This window comes from Microcaecilia unicolor, chromosome 9, assembly GCF_901765095.1.
Source record: "Microcaecilia unicolor chromosome 9, aMicUni1.1, whole genome shotgun sequence".
NCBI classification, from domain to species: domain Eukaryota; kingdom Metazoa; phylum Chordata; class Amphibia; order Gymnophiona; family Siphonopidae; genus Microcaecilia; species Microcaecilia unicolor.
In genome coordinates, this window is record NC_044039.1 from 181,090,910 (window position 1) to 181,116,673 (window position 25,764).

The 25,764-nt window shown below is 42.6% G+C and overlaps 1 protein-coding gene across 1 annotated transcript; it reads left to right on the forward strand.

Annotated features, from left to right (window-relative positions):
• The first annotated feature begins 109 nt into the window (after window positions 1–109).
• AKAP5 (A-kinase anchoring protein 5) lies at window positions 110–24,610 on the forward strand. The gene is made up of 2 exons (XM_030215357.1): window positions 110–379; window positions 22,263–24,610. Exons 1-2 carry the CDS (start codon window positions 374–376, stop codon window positions 24,267–24,269), a joined length of 2,013 nt encoding a protein of 670 aa, XP_030071217.1. The 5' UTR covers window positions 110–373; the 3' UTR covers window positions 24,270–24,610.
• The last annotated feature ends 1,154 nt before the right edge of the window (window positions 24,611–25,764 follow it).

Here is a 25,764-nt window from a genome sequence, read left to right on the forward strand (position 1 = left end):
AATGACACATTACCTGTAGCAGGAAGTTCCAAGCATCTTTTCCAAAGAAAGAGAGTACCCCTGGCCATCTATTGTTTTCCCCCAACAACTTGGCAACTCCCCCATCCCTTCCCAAATTACTGCCCATTTTGGTGCTACAGTGAGTGCATTATAGGAACTTACTTACAGGTCTATAGAGTTCTCAGTGTACCAGTTGCCATAGATTCAATGCAGTCAACCACTGAGATCTGCCTGAGGGGGCGGAGCTATAGCTGCCTGCAAGCTCTCCAGGACCTGCCTTCAGAAGCAAAGGCGCTTTCTTACAGGAGGCCAGCTGCAGAGCAGAGCTGCTCACTCGAAGAAGGGATGCTTGCAGGAATGACGATGAAAGAGAATGAAGGTAAGATCAATCAAGAACTTCAAACAATTAATACATCTGTGCATGCACAAGGGAAAAGCAGCCAAAATATCTTGCTTTAGTTTATTAAAGAGACAAATACATGCAATGATTTAGAAGTCAGATTTCGTGTCAGTCTTTTCTTTCTTTTAAGTCATCTGTATTTGGGGGGAGGTGAGTGGGCATGCTGTGAATTCTGATGTTCCTACTAGGTTGTTAGGTTTGGTTTAAAGTTGATAGCCCCTGCCTTGGACTAGATGTGCAATTTGATATGCATTAAATGTAAAATCTATTGCAAAAAATAGAACTCTGTACGCTTTACGTCAAATGTTGTTCTTAAATACTGCATTTTAGCCAGGCTCCATGTGTCAGGTATACTTACCACACCACTGCTTCCTCAGACTCCTATGTCCAAGCAGTCCAAACACTGTGGAGTGTGGACAAAAGACTAGGAAACAGGTCTTATAAAAAAAACAAAATGAAAAGCCTCCATCTCCACCTTGCCACTTGGTCCTCCTCCCCGCCTGATTTTATTAGAGGTGGCACAGAAACTGTTTGGTACATTTCAGCCACTTGCAAAGCTGCAATCTGTATCACCTCTAGAGTGCAGCATGTAGGAGCTTAGTGGTACCTGAGATTTTGGGCTACCCAGAAATTCTTCAAAAGGTAGCAAAGAAAAGAAGTGAGTAAAAAAAAAAAAAAAAGAAGCAGCTTTCTTCTTCCTCTTAAGATTCTTTTCCTATGAATGTTGTTCTTACATGTACATTTTAAGAGACATTTTTACTGTAATTGGTAGGCATAGTTTAATCATTGTCCTGTGCTCAACATTAGCCAGTGCATCAGAATCCAGGATGCTGCTGGGAAGAGGGGCAAGTATTTATTATGAAATGATTTATTAGGGAGCAAGTGATGCCAGGTAAGGGCAGAAACATCTCTTGCAGAAGGAAATTGGATTTCCATAACCTTTGTTTTGGATTGTTCATGAGCCCAGAAAGGGCTAAACACCTGAGCCCTTTCCAGCCACGATGTACAGGTTAGAAATGTACCGTCCATCCCTAGATTTAAAAGAAAAAAGGTGACACAGCCTCTCTAGGCACAGAGACGTAAGAGCTTAGGGCTGATCTAATTTGTGGCATCATTGCTTGGCTGAAATGGAACAGCAGATGATAAAATTAGAGATGCAGCTGCCACAGACGAAGCAACAGCACGTAACTTTTGAAGCAGATTCTGCTTACGGCACTGGCAGCTTTTCATTCATCAGCAAACATACGGGTGTGCTAACTGGCTAATACACAGGAGACACGGTAGCAACCAAGTTTAAAAGAACTTATTAATTTATTATTGTGGCATACAGAGCACTTTACAGACACAAAGAGAGAGTTCCTGCCCCTTGCAGTTTACATTCTAGTCAAGACAGGCAGACAACACGCATCAAAAACAAATCAGAGGCGCCAAGTTAAAATGGCAAGGCCGTAATCGGAAGATCTGAAGTGTGATTAACTGACTAGCAGATGATCAAAAGCCCTGCGCCGTTCCAAACAGTGCTCTAAAAATAGCGCTGGAACAGCGCAGGGTGTTATTGGACCCATGATCAGAGATAATGACATGCAAATATATGCACGCAATAAAAATGGGGGGTTGTCAGTTCCAGGGGGGGAGTTGCTGCATTGGGGGGAATGGGGGCCAGCTAGCATGCAAATGCATGCTGGACAGGGCTCACCATTCCTCCCCAATGATCTGCAAACCCTAACACCAGCTCTGAGCTGGCGTAGGGTTTGCCACAGCCAGCGTGCCAATCTTTGGCGTGCTGGTCGCTGATCATTGGGGATGAATAGGTTTAGCGTGCATTTGCAAGCTAGTAGCGTTCAGAGCCCGTGAGCGCGTTGTTTCACATGCTCGGGGGCTCTGATCATGAGGTGGTAGCAAACACAGGCACTAACAGCCTCTAGCACCTGCGTTTGCTTCTGATCATCGGTGTGTGAGGAAGGAGCAGTTTTTCACTATAAGTACCAGGTATCTTAAGAGTTCATTTAAGAAAACAAGGAGTGGAGTGTATGAGAGAGTTAAAAAAAATTTTTTTTTATACAGACCATACATGATAAACAGCTTCCAGCCTCCACCTGGCTGTCCTTCCGCTGTTAGTTAAGCATTTTTCCTTGCCACTGGGGTGAGTAAGAGGAATTATAAAAACATACCGTGGGGGGGGGGGGGGGGGGGGGGAGTCAAGATGGCGCCGACACGCTGAACGCTGCAAACTTGCTCAGAGTAAATTCGTGGCTAAACTTGATTTTCCTAAAAATGCCCCATAAGCGAAAAGGAACGGTGAGAGCCTTACCTTCTCAGGCTCTTACGTCCTCTCCAATGCAGCGAACTCTGGACGGATTTGCAATTCGGCGTCCACCAGGTGATTCGGGAGGAGGAAATCCGCTTGACGCCAGTGCAGGGGCTCAGACATTGCTGGAAGTTGAGATCTCTTTGTCTCCCCCGGTTGTTGGTACTCCACTCTGTCCAGCCGCGATTCAGGAAGGGGTTGCTGAACTACAAGCTCCGGAAGTCGGAGGCAGTGTGGCCAGCGGAGAGGGCCCCCTCCTGGAGTTGGAGTCGGCTGTTGAAGGTAAACTGACGCGGGAGACCCCGCCAAGAGTGGTAACGCTTGACATGCTTTGGCAGTCAATGCAAAAAATGCAAGACTTAATAATAAATTCTACTCAAGAGACAAAAAAAACTCGCAAATACTGTAGGCCAGCTATCCCAATCTATGGATAAGCTGAAGCAAGACTTAAAAGATCAGGAAAAACGCTCTCAGGAAGAAGCTGTGAATATTAAAGAAAAATTCACCGCAGTGATGAAAGATAATATGTCTATGCGTCAAAGAATTGAACAAATAGAAAACTATAATAGGTGATTGAATATGCAAATTCTTAATTCCCTAAACCAATAGGAATGTTACCATATGATTTGTTCAAAAAGTTTCTTGTGGAGAATTTAAAATTTTCAGCTCAAAATATTCCACCTACAAAGAAAGATCGAGAAGGTGTTTTGGAGGAAGCTGAGGAACTGAATGATATTTCACAGATATTGGAGGACTCTTTGTCCGAGGTGACAACTAGAGCTACCCTCCTTGTATCCTTCGTATTTGAGCAAGACTTTGACGCTATATTAAAACTTTATTTTAAAAATACACAGCAACAATTTTGTGGACAGAAATTGTGGATATTTCCTGACGTGACTAAAATCACTCAAGAAAGAAGAAAACAGTTTCTGGAAATGAGAGAGGAAACCAGGTCTTTAGAGGCAACTTTTTTACTTGCTTATCCTTGCAAGTGCGTTATAAAATATCTAAATACAAAGTATGTGTTTTTTGTACCAACACAATTGAGAGAATTTATAAATATGAAAAAGCTTGTCAAATGATAAAACCAGCATAAAGTATTGTGAATGGTGGTATTTAGGGCTAGGCTTTTCCTTATGCTTTTCTTTTTTTTATGTTCCCCTGAACTATTTGGACTCCTTCCTCCTTTATTTGTGGTCAAAGGAAGATATGGTGAAATAATAATGCTTTTCTTTAATTATGTTTCCACCTGAATGGTATGTATCACTTGTATCTGTATTTCTTGTAGCAAGTATAATGCTTGTAAAGTTATGAAAATTTTCAATCAATCAATCAATCAATCAATCAATAAATAAACATACCAATTCCCCTACTGTGTCAGACCAAGAGTCCATCTAGCTCAGTATCCTGTTTCCAACAGTGGCCAGTCCAGGTCGCAAGTACCCGACAGAATCTCGAAAGTGGCCAGATTCCATGCTACTTCATTGAATTGAATTTATTTATGGATTTTGCTCACACCTTTTTCAGTAGTAGCTCAAGGTGAGTTGGGTGCAGGTATACTGGGTATTTTAATTTATTATTTCTAGTCTGTCCATATCCAGGGTGGAGTACAAGCATACCTACATAAAATTGAATTAACAAAACACAAAAACATAATAAATTACAATTAATCCCAAGGATACGCTAATTACGGTTCATGAACTTTTCCTCCAGGAATTTGGCCAAACCTTTTTTAAACCCAGCTACATTAGAGGGGTAATTCTATATAGGGCTCAAAATGGTGGAACTCAATTCCCATAGTCATAAGAAGCATCATGAACTACCTCGTTCAGAAAAGACCTGACCTAATCAGTCTGGAACAACAATACACAACACAACCTCTAACTGTAACGCACCTTTTTAATTAAGAAATTAACTAAAACATATTTTCAAGAAACCCAATGACTATTCCATACGCACTAATAGTTATCTTGTCAACCACTATAAAACATAGCATCATATGAACTTGTAACTGGAATTGAATCAATGTAATCTCTAAGAACTGTTAAATCTAAGCTACATTGAACCGAAACTGTTTTTGGATAATTGTGGGATACAAGTACAAATAAAGTCAGCTGTACATTATAACTTTCAACATTTATTTTTGTTTTCTTTTCCCAGTCCTCAAAGAATTATTTCAACAGAAATTGTTTACAAACTTGTTTTCCTATCAGTCTGCTATTTTATGGCCTTTTTGTCACCTACTTTAAGTTGTTTCATAAACATCTATTCAGGAAATAACTATAGTATGATTTATATTGTTAGGTTATTATTTTTGATAGGATAATTTTGTTTAATCATTGTTACATCCTAGAATTTGTCTTGTGTACTCTAGTATCTTTGTTGTAACTCGCTTTGAACTATTTTATTGGTATTAGCGGGCTATAAATGAATAACTGTAACTGCAGCTATAATTTGGGTTATTCTTCCCAATGTGCATCATTTTGCACTTGTCCACATTACATTTCATCTGCCATTTGGAAACCCAGTCTTCCAGCCTCCCAAGGTCCTCCTGCAATTTCATGCAGTCCACATGGGATTTCACAACTTTGAATAGTTTTGTGTCATCTGCAAATTTGATCACCCCACTCATCGTCCCCATTTCTAGATCATTTATAAATATCTTAAAAAGCACTTATCCCCGTACGGATCCTCATGGCATTTCACTGTTCACCTTTTTCCACTGAGAGACTTGGCCATTTAACTCTACTCTCTGTTTTCTATCTTTTAACCAGTTCTCAATCCACAACAAAACATTGCCTCTTATCCCATAGCTTTTTAATTTTCTCCAGATTCTCTCATGAGAAACTTTGTCAAAGACTTTCCAAAAATCCAGATACACTACATCAACCAGCTCCTCTTTATCCACATGTTTATTCGTGTCTTAAAAAAAAGTAGCAAATTAGTGGGGCAAGACTTCCCTTGCCTGAATCCATGTTGATTAACTCTGTTCTGTTAAACTAAACCATGTTTGTCTATGTGTTCTGTAAATTTGTTCTTTATAAAAGTTTCTACCATTTTGCCCAGCACTGATGTCAAGCTTACCAGTCTGTAGTTTCCCAGATCACCACTAGAACCCATTTTAAAAAATTGGCATTACATTAGCCACTCCAATCTTCATGTACACTGGACAATTTTAATGACAGGTTACAGATCACCAATAGTAGACCTGAAAATTCATTTTTGAACTCTTTCAGTACTTTGGGGTGTATACCATCCAGTCCAGGTGATTTGCTGCCCTTCAGCTTGTCAGTTTAGCCTATTACATCTTCCAAGTGCACCATGATTTCTTTCACTTCGTCCATAAATACCCTTAAGCACCTTTTCTGGCATAGGTGGCTTCCTTACATCCTCCTCAGAAAAGACTGAAGCAAAATATTAATTTAGAAAAAACAAACAATAAATACTACTTGTATATCAAAACAGATTAATAGAAAGTTAAACTGGACCACTTTGGTTTTGGCCAAAGATTTAATTTTTGCTGCTTCACTAAATTAATCTATACAGGAAGTCACATTGTTAAGGTGCTTATATGTTGGCATCTAGTTAAGTAGAGGTTCTGTGACCTTCAGATTATGGGTATGCTGTTTGGCAATTAAAAGTTATCTTTGATGTTTTTTAGGATATTGAAAGCTAAATGACAAGTGACAGCACTGTGTTGCTGAACTTTAGGTTATTGATAGTTCCATCTCCACAGAGCTCTGTTCCAAAGTGCCAGTACAGCAGATGGCAATTTCCAGTTTCAAGAGGGCCAGTATGCCCTTATTGAAATCCACAGTTATATACTGTCCAGTAGGGAGAGATGATTCTCAGCATTGCTTGAGAAGGACACTTGGCAGATTAATCCTGGCCAGTGTTGGAGACAGGATGCTGGGCTTGATGGACCTTGGTCTGACCCAGCACGACCTTCCTTACGTTCTTATGAAGCAAATGCACAGCTGTACCACATTCCAGAGAAAATTACAATCTACGGACCGATATTCAGTGGCCGCAAGCTGCTTAATTTAAACATTGGTGCTGAAATTAATTCAGTAGCTCCCACCATTCTCTCTTTAGTTCAGGTCTGCTATTCAGCCACTATCAAGATCATTCAGCCACTTTGCCCTCCCTGCAGCCCTTCACTATCCCCTGGATTCTCTATATGATGTCCAAAATTGCATGCCCAATATGTGCATACATTTTCAGTACAAGCCAATAACTAGCAATAATTGGGTGCTAACAAATCTTTTATTGTGCAACTGAAAAAGGGGCATGGCCATGGGAAGGGCATGAGCAGGTTGGGGTGTTCACTAAAGGTGCATGCAGTATTAAAGAATTCAGGGGATCTGTACTCACCTTATGTGACAGGATTTACACCAGGTTTCAGTTGGTATAAATCTTCACATCCAAAGTTGGGTGTGGATCCCGGTGCTACATGCTATTCTATAAACGGTACCTAATTCACAGTGCTGTTAATAGAATAGCGTTCCGCGTGGAATTTTTTGGGGGGTTACCAAATTTGGGCACCATTTACTGAATCCAGTCCTACAATATGGATATTTTTGGACTGGTTTGACAAAGTTCCTCAGGAGAGACTCCTGAGAAAATGAAAAAGTCATGGGATAGGAGGCAATGTCCTTCTGTGAATTAGGAATTGGTTATTGGACAGAAAAGGGAAGGTCGGTTTAATGGCCATTTTTCTCAGTGGAGGAGGGTGAATAGTGGAGTGCCACAGGGATCTGTACAGGGACCAGTGCTATTTAATATATTTATAAATGATCTGGAAATCAGAATGACAAGTGAGGTGATTACATTTGCAGATGACACAAAACTATTCAAAGTTGTCAAAACACATACAGATTGTGAAAAATTGCAGGAAGACCTTATGAAACTGGAAGACTGGGCATCCAAATGGCAGATGAAATTTAATGTGGACAAGGAGATCACGTGGTGCGATGAGCTGAGCGGTCGTGTTTCGCCTCGGCTCGAGAGCTCCCGCCCCATCTAATAATAACCAGCGCCGCAATTGATTGAAAAACTGATCGGGTGGTCTTACAATCTTGCATGGACAGATTTGTTACTAAATCCCCAGCTGGAATGGCACTACGTGCGGGGAAAAAAGATAAAGAAAAGACCAAAACGCTTACCCCCGATTCCAAGATGGCGGCGGCCCCAGAACAGGTAGATCAAATTTTTACAAGCTCTCAATTAGAACAAATCACGTTGGCAGTGGCGAAGGCCTGGCAGCCGAGGTGGGACGCGATGGATCAAAAGTTGGACGCAATCCATACAAAACTAGAAGGACTAGAGACCCGCACGGAAGATCTTGAAACTCGTGTCTCGGCTCTCGAAGACGATTCTCACGGCTATAATACAGACCTCCGAGACGTTAAGCAACAACTCCAAGAACACATGGAAAAGCTCGAGGACCTTGAGAATCGCTCACGAAGGAACAATCTTCGGATTGTAGGCCTCTCTGAGAACATCCCAGATAAAAACCTGTCGGAGTGGCTAGCCACGTGGCTGGCGAAAGAGCTGGCCTTGTCAGATTCTATGGGTCCACTAATCATAGAACGGGCACACCGCGTGGGACGCCCCAGAGAAAATCAAACTAGACCACGGGTGATAATAATGCGCCTGCTGAACTACCGTCAAAAAATAGAAATCTTAAATGGATTCAAGATACGCAGAGGGGAACTAAAACACGACGGACGGCCAGTGTTAATGTTCCAAGATTATTCAGCGGGAGTCCAGGAACAACGACGGAAATATCACCCTATATGCTCATTGCTGGCCCCAAAACAAATGCGTTTTATTCTCCAATATCCTGCATCTCTAAAAATACTAAATCAAGGACGATGGGAAACTTTCCAGTCCCCTGAAAAAGCGAGATCCAGTTTAACAGAACAAGGCATAATAAAGAAAGAGTGAGAACATATCAGTAACATCGGGGGAGCGAGGAATAGAACATTATAGTGGCAGTAAGTACAATTTCCACATAAAAGGGGTGGGAAGCTCTCAGTAACCCAGGTGATCTCTTGCTAAATTCCGGGTTAGTGCCTGGAAAGATGGCTGAAGGGATGGTAGTAAGGGGGGGGAGGAAGGGAGGGAGGGAGGGTCTCGGGGGGGGAATAAGAATGACAATCATAAACATCACGGGAATAGCTATGTGTCATACGAGAAGATATAGTGCAAATTGGGAATGGGCAGAGCTAACCCCTAAAGCAACTATGAGGATTAACGCCCAATCTTGGAGCTGGGGAGATACACATTGTAGAGGTGGAATAGGGGGAACATTTAGAAGAACATCCGCCATGAACAGGGAAGACAGGAATTATGACCACTAGGATAATAACATGGAATGTAGGAGGTATTAGCACCCCGATCAAGAGGGCCAAGATTCTCACAGCATTAAAAAGACACAAAGCAGATATAGCATGCTTGCAAGAGACACGCCTAACAGATAAAGAACATTCTAAACTGCAAAAATTGTGGGTTGGTGAGGTATTCGCGGCCTCGTCACAGAGTAGAAAAGGAGGAGTTGCGGTCCTGTTTAGAAAGGGGCTCCCATACAGAGCAACCATATTAGAAAAAGGGGCCCAAGGAGAATATATTCTATTAAATGTGTGGCTCCCAGGGAAAGAATTTACATTACTGGTCTTATACGGGCCCAATAACTATGAAGCCACGTTTTTCAAATCTCTAGCTGGGAAATGTTTACAGAAAGGAGGGGGAAACCTAGTAGTTGTGGGTGACTTTAACGCAGTAATTGACCCACGCCAAGACTGCTCAAATATGCTAACCTCTCATTACAGGGGAACACGAGCTAAAGAATTTCAGGGGTTTAATCGGACTCTTGACCTGGTAGACCCATGGAGAATTCACCACCCGGGAGATAAAGATTACACACATAGATCAAGAGCGCACGGGACATTTGCCCGGATTGATTATGTAATGGTGGCCCGCTCGCTATTTTATGCAGTGAAATCAGCAACTATTGGGCCTGAGGAGATAACAGACCACTCATTAGTGTGGGTGGACTTTGCATTCACAAAGGATGATAGGGGGGGGAGAGGGTGGAGATTTCCAGCACAGTTATACCAAGATCAACATTTACGAACCCATATACAAAAGACCTGGGCCCAATACCTAGAACATAATCAAGTACATCTAGATTCACAACCAGAGCTATTCTGGTCCGCTTCTAAAGCAGTATTACGAGGGGCCATCATAGCATATTGTCACATTAAAAATAAAAAAAGGGCCATTGGTATTTTAAGGTTGGAACGACAATTACAAAAAGCTAAGAGAGTCCACCTACATCAGCCTACAGTAGGTAACTTAGAAACTTTAAAGGCCACCCAGGTTGCATTGAATAGCTTACTGCATGAAAAAGAACTCAAATCAGCTCTGTTCTATAAATTTAAATTACAGAAGTTTGGTAACAGAACAGGCAAAATGCTAGGACGTTTAATAAAAAACGCAGAAGTCCCAAGGACGATAACAGCAATTAAAGACCCTAAGGGGAACATTCTCACTGATAACAGAGACATAGGGCAGGCGTTTACAAAATACTTTACTGCATTATATCAGGCGGGACCACCCTCAACAGAACAGGCGACAAGAACTTACTTGAAAAAGATGGGGCTTCCAAGATTAACTGTAGAACAGGTGGAAGGTCTAAATAATCCATTAACAATGCAAGAATTACTAGGGGTGATCAAAACATTAAAATTATGGTCAGCTCCTGGTCCAGATGGATTATCCGGGGAATATTTTAAACTGTTACCGGGAGAAGCTTTAGCAGCGTTGTTAGATTACTATCAGGAAGTAGTGGACAAAAAAAATTTCCCAAGATATGCCAACTCGGCATTGATTACACTGATACCGAAGCCAGGGAAACCTCTGGATAAGGTGGAATCTTATAGGCCGATATCACTGCTCAACGTTGACACCAAAATATTAGCAAAAATGTTGGCAGAAAGACTGGCACAATGCCTGCCATCACTGATAGGGGAGGAGCAGGTGGGCTTTGTAAGAGGTCGCCAATCGGTACACAATGTACGAAAAATCCTGATGGCCCTAGCAGCAAGCCAACAGATCCGAAGGCCTACACTGATTTTGAGCTTAGACGCAGAGAAGGCCTTTGATAAAGTAGGATGGGACTTCATGTTTTCAACATTATCAGAGATGGGCATAGAGGGCTGGTTTATGCAAGCAATACAGGCGCTATATAGCGGACCGAGAGCAGGGGTGGTGGTAAATGGTGTTAAAGAACCTGAATTCCAGATTCACCGAGGTACAAGACAGGGTTGCCCCCTGTCGCCTTTGCTATTCTTGATATCCCTGGAACCTCTGATAAGGAAAGTCTCTTCAGCCTCAGATATCCGGGGGGTCACATTGGCAGGCCAGGACATAAAAATTTTAGCATATGCAGACGACTTGCTAGTGGTCTTGAGAGAGCCCACTGACACACTGGGACCACTAATCCAGACAATAGAAGATTATGGGGGCTATTCAGGTTTCAGTTTAAACTTGCACAAATCAGTGGCACTGCCAACATCCCCAGAGGTGCGAACAGGATGGAAAGGGACATTTCCCTTGCAATGGGCACAAACCTCCATAAAATACCTGGGGGTGAATATCCCTATGAACTTGACCACCCTTTATGAACAAAATGTACAGCGATTGATGCAGGACACAAACAAACAATTGCTTGCTTGGACTGTATTGCCACTCTCCCTGATGGGGAGAATAGCTCTGTTTAACATGGTTATCGCTCCCAAATGGCTATACACTTTTCAAACATTACCACTCCACCTAACAAAGAGGGATGAGCAAAAACTGACAAAAATAGTACAATCCTTTTTATGGAAGGGGAAGAAACCACGCCTCCCTTTCTCCACAATATGTGTTCCTACAGAGTACGGTGGACTGGGTCTATTAAATGTAAAATTTTTGACTATTGCCAGTGGAATGCGTCATTTGAACGACTGGTTTAGAGGCACGCAAGACTATACCAATACATCAATGGAATTACAATTGTTTCCTGGCCTACATTTCACTAATTATCTACATACTGGAGGACCTCCACCCCCATATATACTGCAGAAATCTGGAATAATGGGATCCGCGAAGGCGGTGTGGAAATGGATCTGTAAACTACATAGGTTTTCAGCTAAAACCACTCCATATCTGTCGATCTGTGGAAATCCTGCCTTCGAACCAGGGCTCCTCTATCCAGTTTTTGCCCGCTGGAAACGGAATGGGCTGGAATATCTGACGCAGGCAATCACTCCAGAGGGTAAGACAAAATCCTTTCAAGTCTTAAAAACTGAGTTTGCAATGCTTCCCTCAGACAGGTTCCACTACTTCCAGTTAAGACATTATATACAATCCTTATCATGGGAGGACCTGGCTGGGGATGTCCAAGAGGAATTGGCCTCGGCTTTCTCACTGACAGCACAGCAGGGGGTGCCTCTTAGGTTCCACCATAGACATATCCGTGATACGGCAGAAGAGTTGGATTACAAGAAGCTATTACTCATGTGGCAACAAGATATACCAATGAACCTTACCTTGTCCCAGCTCAAATCACATATACTTGCAATGCGAAAACAGACAATGATGGTATCGCATTGGGAAACACAATACAAGGTGGCGTTAAGGTTGTATATATCCCCCCGAAGGGCATTTCACATGGGACTCTCTCCTTGGGGAGAGTGCCCTAAGTGTCAAGAGCCGGGGGCTACTTTGGGGCATATGTTGTGGTCCTGCAGAGGTATACGCCAATTTTGGAAGGATATAATACAATGTGTCTCCGGAATGTGGTTATCAGGATGGAAGTATGATCCAGGCTTACTATTGGGACATTTGATATTAGTCCATCCCATCCCAGCAGGATTAACAGCCTTTGTGACCAAGTCTATCATAGTGGCTAAACAGGTGATTTTATCTGAGTGGATTACCAGACATTACCCCACCAGTTCTCAGTGGAGAGCCCGCATGATCGCATTAATGCGAATGGAAAGGATGGCAGTGACAGACTTTAAAGCCCAGGCAGGACGACAATTTCAGAACATCTGGAGCCCATTCCTTGATACAATGACCTCCCAAGCTAGAAGTAGAATATTGAACTTTTAATGGACACATGGCTAGACGCAGAAGTTTTTTCCAAGAAAGGGGGGGGGGGGGGGGGTTGGATTTGGGACTTGGGTAAGGAAGAAGGGAGGGATGGGAGGCAGAGGGAAAGTGAAAGAAGGTTTAAAGGACTAAGAAGCCACACATTACGTTTTTGTATTACAATGTTCCTTTATTCAATAATAAAAAGATTAACACAATTAAGAGGAGAGATGGTCAAGGGGAAGAGGGGAAGTAGGGGGGATAAAATGAAAAATTTGTATGACGATCTGAGTTATAGCACCATCAGTTTGTATTGGTTGGATACCTTGTATATTTGTACAAGCTTTGTTACTATTAATAAAAAAGATTTAAACATTTAATGTGGACAAATGCAAAGTGATGCATATTGGGAAGAATAATCCAAATCATAGATACCTGATATTAAGATCCACCTTAGGAGTCAGCACTCAAGAAAAGATCTAGGTGTCATTGTAGACAATATGCTGAAAAGTCCTCTTTCACCTCAGCCTATGATTGACTGTCTTTTCTTTTTTCTTTTTGGTCTTCAAATCATGTAACGACGTTTTCATTTCCATACTCTGTAAGCCACATTGAGCCTGCAAAAAGGTGGGAAAATGTGGGGTACAAATACAATAAATAAATAAATAAATAAATCTTCTGCCCTGGTGACAGCGGCCAAAAAAAGCAAACAGGATGCTAAGAATTATTAGGAAAGGATGCAAAATAAGGCCAAGAATATTATAATGCCTCTGTATTGCTCCATGGTGCGACCTCACTTTGAGTATTGCGTTCATCTCTAAAAAGATATAGCAGAATTAGAAAAAGTTCAAAGAAGAGCGACCAAAATGATAAAGGGGATGGAACTCATCCTGTATGAGGAAAGGCTAAAGAGGTTAGGGCTCTTCAGCTTGGAAAAGAGACAGCTGAGGGGGGATATGATTGAGGTCTATAAAATCCTGAGTGGTGTAGAATGGATAAAAGTGAATTGATTTTTTACTCTTTCAAAAAATGCAAAGGCCAGGAGACACTGAATGAAATTACGTGGAAATAGTTTTAAAACAAACAGGAGGAAATATTTTTTTCACTCAAAGAATAGTTTAGCTCTGGAACTCGCTGCAGGAGGATGTGGTAACAGTGGTTACCATACTGGGTTTAAAAAAGGTTTGGACAAGTCACTGGAGGAAAAGTCCATAATCTGTTATTGAGATGGACATGAGGAAGCAACTGCTTGCCCCAGGATTGGTAGCATGGAATGTTGCTACTAATTGGGTTTCTGTCAGGTACTTGTGACCTGGATTGGCCACTGTTAGAAACAGGATACTGGGCTAGATGGTCTATACTGGTCCAACCCAGTATGGCTATTCTTGTGTTCTTAAATTTTTGGCCTGGCACTATTCATATAGACTAAAAATACACTAAGGGCAGACTTACATGTTCACTGGCAGCTGGTGAATGTATAAATCCATTTGAATATTGGCTCCCATGTTTTGCAGCCAAAGATCTGTCATTGCATTGGCTGAGCTAGAGAGGAGGTAGGGAAAGTAATACCTATGAAGGTATCACATCAGCTGGAACAGGTTCCAACAGAATCGGACACTGAAAAAAAGGAAAAGCAGGAAGATGGAACTGATTGAGAGAGGGAGGGAACGCAAAAGAACTTGGAACCTGCTTCTCACCTCCTCAGCTTTGCTTCAGTACAGTGAATGAATGTTGTTGTAAATTCAAGGGAAATATTTGATTTTGTGTTTATACGTTATTAGGTATTACCTGAATGCCTTCTAATTGCTATGCTTTATATAAGTGAGAGGTGCTCAGTGAATACAACTTTGCTTGGGAATTAATGTATGGCTTTTATTTAACTCAAATTAATAGGTGCACAACTTAATTAACAATTGTAATTAAGGTCTGATTAAAGAAATATATAGAAACTTACAATCTCTGTGTTTCAATAAGATGTTATAGTTAATGTTTCCACACAGAGTCAATACCACATATTTACTTCAGCTTACCCAGTTTGCTCGAATGGACTTAGCCTGTGCTAGCTGCTGTCAGGCCAGTACTGTTCCAAAAAGAGTCTGATTTTAAAACAGAATTTCACTGTAGCAGCATTTCTGATGCCAGCTCAATTTGACTAGGAATTTCTCACTGCTTTCCAGGGCGAGATCCTTGACATCTTTCTCCATGGCACATCTTTCCAGTCCCTCTGTGGGGCTGGCGTTCTCCAACTCACTCACTCTCCCACTGTTACTCCCTCCTTTCAATCACTCACTCTGGCTAATATCCAGGAAAACCCATGTTATATAGGATTTGTCTCCATAGCCATTAATGGCCTGGTCATTGGCTGTTGATAGGTTAACATGGAAGTAATGGAGCTTGGCAGTTTATGATTAGTACAGCTTAATAAGGACTATGTCATGGGGGTTGGTCCTGTGACGCAAAGGCCTAGTCAGCTTAAGCTGACCTTTTCCTTTCCTTTTATTTTACTTCACTTTCTTTTTCCCCCCTCTTTATTTTCTTTCTGATCACTCTTCAGTGACTTGTTGTATTCCTTTCAGACTGGTGATTGTTATTTTCTTATTGTAAACCGCTTTAATCCTGTTATTGGAAACAAATCCTTTATAATAAAACTCACCCTCAACGTTCTGAGGACACTGACGTCAGTGTCACTTCCATCGGGCACATCCTTCGGGTTCGAAGGGTTCGTGGTGGTGAAGCCACCGAAATCACTGTCTCTGGGCCCCGCCCTCGCGTCAAACGTGATGATGTCGAGGGCGGAGCAATGGTATCACAGAGCGAGGGCGGAGCAATGGCGTCAGTGGCTTCACGACTCAGGAGATGATGATGGTGTGCGTTGACGAGGTGCGGAGCAATGGCGGTCAGTGGCTTCACAACGCCGAAGGGGTGGTTAGGGAGGGGGGGGGTTCGGGAGGAAAACCTTGCTAGCGCCCGTTTCATTGCTCTCAGAAACGGGCCTTTTTTACTAGTATTTTAATAAACATAAACATGCACAACCCATTCTCTGATAGGTCTATTAAAGGAGAATCTCTGCAGACCTACCCGCTGACCATCTTCTTGGGTGGGCATAATTGTCCAAGATCATTGCGACCCTACTGACTTTGCCCCATGGTTCTTCTGTCACATGATCTCACTTAAACAGTCCAGCTCCACGTTACAATGCTCTTTGGTACCAATTTGGATCAATAATGCTGACAGCTTAATTCTCTTAAAATACAGCTCAGGCCTGGTCTGGACAGCTAGGAAGCAAAGTCTAATTTGACCAAACTTCCCTATAGCCTAGTATAAGTCCAAAGCCACACCAAAACTAATCATAACAATCTTAAATTTAAAGTAGGAGGAAACATAAGGATGACTAAGTGGCAAGTGATTGATGCTCAGGGAAAGTTGCTGCAGATTTAGATATATTAACATTGGAAAATGACTTGAGAAGGTCATTCACTTTTGTTTATTACTTCTTTATTCTCTGCCCAGGACATTGAGATCCTCTCATAAAAAGCTGTTAACAGTTCCTTCTTGTAGGATTATATTCATTTAGCCTTTATTAGACAATCTATTTTCAGTGTAACAAGACCAGCAGTTTGGAACACTCTACCAGACTATTTGAATAGAGACATCTCTAAATAAAGTTAAGCAGGGTCTTAAAACTTCCTTTTCAGGAATGCTTTTCATCATTAAAGGAGACTGACGTTTTGGACATGAGATGCCATTTGGCCCTTGGACAACTTTGGTGAAGAACATTTTTTTCTCTCTCTTAATGTCTCTTCTTTATTGCAATATAATAATGTAACTTTCTGTTTTCTTACTCTATTTAATGGCTGTAAACCACTCAGACATGGCAATATATCGAATATAACTAAAATGTAAACATACTAACACTGGGCACTGTCCCAAATAGTATTTCTAAATTCTGGTAATTGTTGGAATTGAAATGCTTAAATGGAAAATAAGAGACGTGAACAAAACTAGTGTGGCAAAATATATATGCACACACATTTTGGGGTTTTAATGTAACATCTCTACTATAATAAAAAGCACCTCCAACGTTCTGAAGCTGACTCCGTGGCTTCACTGAAGTGAAGGGTTCGTAAGGTTCATCAGATTCGTCAGTCTGTCACCATCTCTCTCGGCCCCGCCCTCGCGCCTCTGATAGGTCCGCCGCCCTTGACGTCATCACGTTTTGACGTTGAGGGCGGCGGACCTATCAGAGGCACAAGGGCGGGGCCGAGGGAGATGGTGATAGACTGACGAATCTGACGAACCTTACGAACCCTTCACTTCAATGAAGCCACGGAGTCAGCTTCACAATGTTGCAGGTGCGTTTTATTACACTACACAGCTCCCTAATTTTTCACTTAAACGTCGCAGGGTGGCTGGAGGGGGGGGGGGAGAAGGGGGGCAACTACCCTGGAACAGGGAGGGAGGGAGAGAGGGGGGGGCAATGACCCTGGAACAGGGAGAGAGGGAGGGAGGGGGCAACAACCCTGGAACTAGGTGGGTGGGAGGGCCGACCCTGGAACTTGGAGGGGGTCCAGGCGGACCCTGAAACTGGGAGGGAGGGAGGGGGGTGGGGGAGAGGGGGCAGTGACCCTGGAACTAGGTGGGAGGGGGGGCAGCCGGACCCTGAAACTGGGAGGGAGGGAGGGGGCCCCTGGCACACACTCTCATCTTCATACACACACACACACTCTCGCACACAGTCTCACTCTCTCTGTCACACACACTCACACATTCACTCTCTCTCTATCACACACACTCCGAGGAAAACCTTGCTAGCGCCCGTTTCATTTGTGACAGAAATGGGCCTTTTTTCCTAGTAGTAGATAAAATCATTGGCAAATAAAGACCTCATGGTGGCCCTGGTTACCCTCCACCTACTGTGTTCCCACAAATAATATATAGGCGTCCATGACCCTCCCCCTCCCAAATCTTAGTCTGCTCCACACACAAGGACAAGAGAGTGAAATGAAAAAGCCAAGCTTTATTTGCAAAATCATCCCATTGTAACAATGGTTAGTACTTGTGCCAGCTTATCAATCCATGGCTTAATTGGGCAGGGTGTCACTTCAAGGTCAAATCAATAGATAACGAACCTGTGGGTCACTAATAAATGTATGAAGATGGATAGGAGGAAAAGGTAGGCAAAACAAACAGTGGATCCAATAAAAGTCCTCTCACAATGAGTGTCTTCCTGAACAAGGTCTTTATTAACAGTAGCACAATTGACCCGACACATGACGTGTTTCGGCCGTAAGGCCTGCGTCAGGGGTCTAGTGTTATCTGAAGAAAAAATGCCTTGTAGGTCAGATGAAAAAACCCGAAACATAAACAGAAGTAGCAGCAGCACATGCATCCAGAAGTGTTAGAGTCTCAAAAAGATGCCTGTGCTGCTGCTACTTCTGTTTATGTTTCGGGTTTTTTCATCTGACCTACAAGGCATTTTTTTCTTCAGATAACACTAGACCCCTGACGCAGGCCTTACGGCCGAAACACGTCACGTGTCGGGTCAATTGTGCTACTGTTAATAAAGACCTTGTTCAGGAACTCATTGTGAGAGGACTTTTATTGGATCCACTGTTTGTTTTGCCTACCGTTGGTTTTCCTGTGGAGAGCTCACCTTCTGTGGGTGTTTGCTTAGGAGGAAAAGGTCTCATCTGTCACCGGGTCATAGCCTTCCAATTTCTCAAGATCGGATTATTCTATGTAACCTATTGGTGAATGGTATAATCATTGACAAAAAAACCCCTCCTTCCATATTTTGTTTTAAATTTTTATAACCATCACGGTCAAGCTTTTATAGATTTTTTAAGGTGATGACTGACAATAGGCATAAAAACAATGATAATGCTAATGGCAAGGCAACACTTACCTTCTGGCTCGGTGAGTCCCGACGGACACACGTTTCACTGCCGCTTTCTCAAAGGATCTGAGCCAAGAGTTACTTAGTGGCTTCTATTTTGCAGTGTTTAACAAAATAATCTAACAAAATATGAACGGAGGGGGTTTTTGTTTATACCATTCACCAATAGTTTACATTGAATAATTCGGTCTTGAGAGATTGGAAGGCTATGACCCGGTGACAGACGAGACTTTTTTTCCCTTATCCATCTTTATACATTTATTAGTGAACCACAGGTCCATTATCTATTGATATGATCATATTAAGGGAATGAACTTTTTTTGTGAGCCTTTTTGACAGATTAAGTTCAATTCAAGGTCATCCTGTTTTTAGTAACACCAGAAGCCCCCACTATGTTCAAGTCAGGGTACTCCATCCGTAGAGCTGATTCCCAGCACATGCCACGTGACTTTCAGAGGCATGCTACTGCCATGCAAAGCTATCCTCCCAATGGTCTAATTTGGCCTGTGCTTCAACCATAAGTCAGTATATCCCAGACTGCCTCTTCCATGGGATAGAGGAAACCCCCTCAGCTCATCACAGTGTTTTTTCTTCACTGACCTTTGGCTCAGGTACACTTACTATGCAGCGATGCCAAGTTAACCAGTTCCAGGCTGGAGATTTTGGAACAGTTCTGGATTTCTGACCACCCCTTCCTGGTGCATTACATCACTGATTTCCACAGGCACTACAACTCCCACATTGATTTGGGATGACAGTTCAAACCAGGACCGGTCAAAGAGTCTCCAGTCTAGAACTGGGTAGCTTGGCATCTCTGACTGCAGCAAATGCAAAATAACAATCCGCTGAAGCTATCCAAACATGCTCAAATCTCATTTTGGCTGCGACCATGGTAGGCAATTCCAGGTATCCCCTTTCCTCTCAGTACAATGTTATTTCCTCATATGCTCATTTAGAACCTATATAGATCTGTATTACTCTGGTTATTTTTAACTGCACAAAATGTGAAGCAGTGTTACCTGCTAGGGCAGAGCAGGTATTTGTTTTCATCTTTGTATTATCATTATTATTGTTGTTGTTAGTTTATCAAAGCAACTTAAATACAATGTTTACTTCTCAATAGACAATGACACAGGGATGGGGAGCCACGGTAAAAGAAAACAAAATTGGCCCATGTGCCAGGTGTTGGAGCAAAAAAGCTGCAGTTACCACTCCCCCACATCCGCCATCTCCGTGCTTGCCTTCCGTTCCTCCCTTCCTCCTGCAGTAGCTCTACCTTATGCAGCCATCTGAGCCGACAGTGATCTCCTCAGGCCTGCTCCGGGGCCATCTCTTTGCCGGGTCCTGCCTTCTGATACAACTTCCTATTTAATGACACTTGCATCAAAAGACACGACCCGGCCGAGAGAAGGCCCCAGAGCAGGCCTGTGAAGATCGCTGTCATCTGGCTGTATAAGAGAACTACCACAGTAGGAGGAGGGAGGAAGACAAAAGTGCTGGATCTGTGAGGGAAGGGGGGGAGCACTGTAAATGTGGGAGGGGGTGCTGGAAGTGCAGGAGGGTGGCTGCTGGATCCACGGGGGGGGGGGGGGGGTGTGAAGGAAAGGAAGACACTTGGCCCATGGGGGGGCCACTACAGAGAAGGAAGAGAGGTGCTGGACCATTTGGGGGGGAGGGAGGGCTGTCTGGAGGGAAGGGAGAGGCGCTGGACCCATGGGTGGGGCTGAAGGGAAGGGGGAGAGAGGGAGGAAGGGAGAGACGCTGGACCCATGACGGATGGGATGCTGGAGGAAAGGCACAGAGGTGCTGGACCCATGGGAGGGGGGCTGCTGGAGAGAAGGGACAGAGGTGCTGGACCTGCATTGAGGAAAGGAGAGCAGGAAGGGGAAGGGAAAGAGATGCTGAACCAAGGGGATGAAGGAAGAGGGAGTGAAATACTGAGCACACAACAGAAGGAGGCAGAGAGACACACTGGCATGGGGCAGGAAGAAGCTGGACATGAGGAGGTATACAGAAACAGATGGGAGATGATGGGCATGGAGGGGAGCATAGAGACAGGAACAGAAACAGGAGATGCTGCATGTGGATGGTCTATGGACATAGAGGGCTTATGCCAGATATGGGAGGGGGTATATGGACATAGAGGGAAGACACTAAACATGGGGGAGAATAAGAACGCAGAAAGGAGATGCTGGACTTGTGGGGGGCATAGGGACACAGAGGAGTGATGCTGGACATAGATGGAGGGGATAGGGACATAGGATGGTGATGATGAATGCGGGGAGATGGACACAGAGAAGATACGAGACAGGGAAGTATAGGGGACACAGAGAAGAGATATGCTGAACATGGGAGAAAATAGGTACACAGAGATGGAAGATGGATGGTATGCATGGAGAAAGAAGAAATATCAAAGGGGCAAGAGACCCTGGCAAGTGAGTTGAGAAGACAGAGGGGAATCAGAAACCAGAGCCTGGAACTAATATGATTTGAAAAATAAAATGACCAGACAAAAAAAGGTAGAAAAAAATTGTATTTTCTATTATGTGATTAGAATATGTCAGATTTGAAATGTGTACCCTGCCAGATCTGGTGTTAGATGTGGCTAGGGCCCAGGGCAAAAATTTGGGAGGGGACCCCAAAGTCCAGTACCAGGCCATGCTTTCTTCAGCTTCCAGCAGGCTTAGGGCTCTCTCTGGACAGGGGGCAGTTGTCCTAGTTGCACTCCCCTAACACCATCCCTGGCATATATGATCTTTATATTTTGCACGGCTTCTGTTTATCATTTTTGGTTAGCTATTATGTAGATGACATTTGTGTTCTGTGTGTGTGACTGACATATTCTGTTAGCATGAATTTTCTATGTAGCATTCTGTAGTGGCTTGTTCAGTTTCCCGATAGTGGAGGGGATATTTGTGAGGGGGACAGGCATTTTGTTGAGCCTTGTTCTGTATTGTTTGTGATTTATAAAACGACAGTTGTACAAGAATATTGTTTCTTTTTATACTTTAATAAAATGATGTACACATAAAATCATAACTGAGGCTTGTGCAGATGGGAACTGACAGGGACAGAATGCATGGGGACGGGGACAAAGCTCATGGGGATGGGGACAAATTTTGTACCCACATCATTCTCTACTCTGTAACTGAACAAAAATAAGTAAATACAGGGCTTTTTGTTCTGTTTTGTTTTTAGTAATTGCAGTTTGCATCATCTTTGTAAAAGCTCAGGGTTACTATGACAGTCCCCTTCCTCTGGTCACCTGCTCATGCAATCAGTTTGGTACAGACCTGAGTTTCTGCTCATAAACTACATACATGCTACTGTGACTGTTTAAGAAAATGTTATGCTCCTATTTAGATTCAGGTATGAAATAAAAAATTAGAATGGGAAAAGGGCCATTATGACAATTGTTTATTGTAACTGAAACGTGTGTATTTTCAAAGGAATTTTATTCTTCCAAAATACCTCATCAACTTCATAATTTACCCTTCATTGCTTCTGTCTTCTTATAGATACCATCACTAATAACTGTAGATCCCATCGCACAAAAGTCACATGGGACAGAAAAGGACAGGAAACACATTAAAAAGGTATCTTCTTTCTGCTGGAGGCAGAGTGAAATAGCAATTTTTCCGTTTAATCCTCCTGAATACTCGGCTCCATTTCTCGCGTTCACACTAAGAAGCCCTGACATGACAGACCCTCCTTGTGAAATCACATCCTTTTCTCCTGAATGGGTACCTCAGACTGATCCAGTTGAACCCAAGACCGAAAAACTTCAATCAAGTTCTCGAAAAAGTAGCCTCCAGAAAAAAGTCACAAAAGGCTCTTCTTCCAAGCTGTTCTTCAGAAAAGCTAAAAAAGCCAACAACACACACAAGCTGAGCACAAAAGTAAATTTGTCTGAGTATCTTATGGAGAACAACAAGAGGTCACCTCTTCCTAAGATCGCAGTTGGGCATAAAACAGGTGAAATCTGTTTAGAAGAAATTTCAACTGAATTCACTAATGTTGCTTCAATACACTCATATGAGGTTAACATTAATAAAGCAGCGAGGTACTGTTTCAAGAAGTTAGAGGACGGGACCTTCAGCATTGAGAAGAAACAGTCCGATGTGGACCAGAAAAACCAAGAGCCCTCACAGACTGAAAACACAAACAAACGGAAGCCCAAAACTATTGGCCCCTACGCTGGATGGTATGCATACAAGCCTTTAAAGATCTGTTTTAAGAAAAGAAGTAAAACATTTAAGAAAACCTTACAGGCCAAAGATCAGCATCAAACGGACTACGTTACCTTAAAACAAGTAAATCACCTGAATCTGGAAACTGAGCAGCAGTGTAATGAGGGCAGAAAGCCGAGTCAAACAGTAGTTGGTGCTTGTCATTCCCAGTCATCAGAAGGAACATGGGCAGCAATTAAGAGTCTTGTAATGCCTAGAAAAAGAGCATGCTTTTCTTCAAAAACACAATCCTACTTTGAGTCTCAGGTGCATCTGAAAGCAAAAGCTGGAAATGCGGGCGTTCAGCGTTTCACGGGAAAAAAGACCAGTGCCAAGCTTAACATTCCCTGCATAAGGTTCTCAAGAGGCAAGAAGAGATCTGGCCATTTTGAAGAGACAGATGAAGAATACAGTACTGTGGACAGGAATGAAACAAAGGACATAATGAGAGAAACAGAAGCTAATCAAGATGAGAAAGCATTCATGATTAAATGTAACCTGCACCAGTCCCTAATGGAGCCCTCAATGGACAAAAAAATTGACCCAAGAGCAGAACATCTCAGGGATGAGATTCATGCCACTGGGAATAGCCCAGAAAAGCTTGAAATGGACAGCGATAGGAAGGAATGTGACAATATCCAGCCAGAAATGACTGCTGGAATAATACACGAGAAACACATTGAGAAGAACCCACAGGAATCCCACGATCACAGAAATGTTTCAGAGAAAAACAGAGGGGATTCCGAGGCACAAAGGCATTCACTGGACACGCTTAATGACAAGAACACAGCAAACAATGAATTAGGAGGGCCGGAAAAAGAAATTACTGTTTCTGATAAGGAAGAAACACGCACAAGTCAGATTAAATTTCTAACGGAAAGGCCAGATTTACATTCCTGTTCATTTGAACAGAGAAAACTAGAAAATAAAGATGCTGCCAAAAGAGTTATGAGTGGAGATATTGAAATACACACACACGATAGACAAGATGACAATGAGCAGAGGCCGATTTCACCTGAATATAAAGCGCAGAATAGAGAAACTGGTGCAAACATGAAAACTGAAAACTTTCTGCAGCACACAAGTAGCACAATGCTTTCAAAAGATGGTGACGAAAGCGAAGTGTGCTCTCATCAACCTACGTATCACAGTTTCACAACTTCAGATCAATATGAAATGCTTTTAATAAAAGCTGCTTCCTCGCTCGTCAAGTCAGTTATCCAGTCCTCGGTACAACAAGTGATTGATGAAATGTCTCTCGACTGTAGTCATCCACCCAGTGTTTTACAGAGCTAAGATTTTCCAAGCACACGAGTAAAAGTAACTCCACAGTATTCCGAGATTCTCTCTCAAGTAATGTGCCTCTTTTAAATGACGTTCAATTGTGCAAGCCTTCAGCAACATTTTAGCTTGCACTTGCAGCGTCTTCATCCTTAACGATGATCAGTTGACTGCTTGCTCTACACAGCTCATCTAGTATGGGCAGAAACTGTAATGTGTGATCATCTTGCAGAACTAACATCCAATCAAAAACTAAGGGGCCCTTTTACTAAGCTGTGTGTCTACGCATGCCAAAAGGGAATTATTGCCCGGTTACTGCAGTAATCTCATTTTCAGCGCACGTCCAATACATGTGTCCAAACAATAATTTTTATTTTCGGATGTGTGTATCAGATGCGTGGCCAAGTGGCATTTGACACGCATAGGTCATTACCTCCCAGTTACCACGTGAGTCTTTACTGCTAGGTCAATGGCTGGCAGTAAGTTTCAGACCCAAAACGGACGCGCGGCAATTTTGATGTTGCCACACGTCCATTTTCGGCAAAAAGTTTTACAAAGGCTTTTAGAGGCGCGTGCCCAAAACCCGTGCCTACACTACCGCAAGCCATTTTTCAGCACACCTTAGTAAAAGGACCCGTAAATATGCGTATAAACTTTGGGGATGTTTATAGGAAAATACATTCAGATTACAAATAAAATTATTGTAATGTGGCAATTAAATTAGTGCACTGAAAAGTACATTGGTACCCACATTCCCTAGTTTTTATCAGAATGCCCCTCAAAGGTGTCCTTCTCAATGTACTGTACACATGCATGTTGGTGGCTCACTGCTTAAAATATTAATGAAGATTTCCTAATATCGCATTACCCTTCCTTGTGATTGGTCTAATACACAGTATCAATAGTGATGATGTTGTAATATACTGTTATTTAGTGCTGAGGGCAGTTAATAAAAAGCTTTGTGAGTTCCCGTGCACAAGCACATCGTCCTCCTCTGGTCATGAAACACACCACCAAGAACGGATTCTTCTTCGTGGGTGACTTCAGCTTTATACTGCAGGGTCTCTCCCTGGCTAGCATCTATATAGACAGATATAGATATATATCCCTTATGTTTTTGCAAATACAGGTTATGCTTTCTTCTAGGAGTACTTTTGCTCCTCCGTTCTCAAAAGCGCAAGGTGCTTCTACAGGACAATCCAGAAGCTGTGCTGTAAAATCCCTTATGAATGTCCAGTACTTTTAGTGGTAGTCAATAAGCAATTAATGTACAGTAAAAAGGAAAATAACAGAGCTAAAACCTCACTTGTTACTCCACAGTGCTGCTTTCCAATGGATTAATACATTGTCAGAGGTCCTTGTGATCTTTCTTCTTTAAAGCAAACATTTAAATGACATGTCTACATTTCTTGATTACAGGTTTATCACAATACACATCTCAAAGACAGGTTCTAATAAAGTACATATGTTTATTTTGTGTTGGTTTCAAAGCACATTTTTTACCTATATT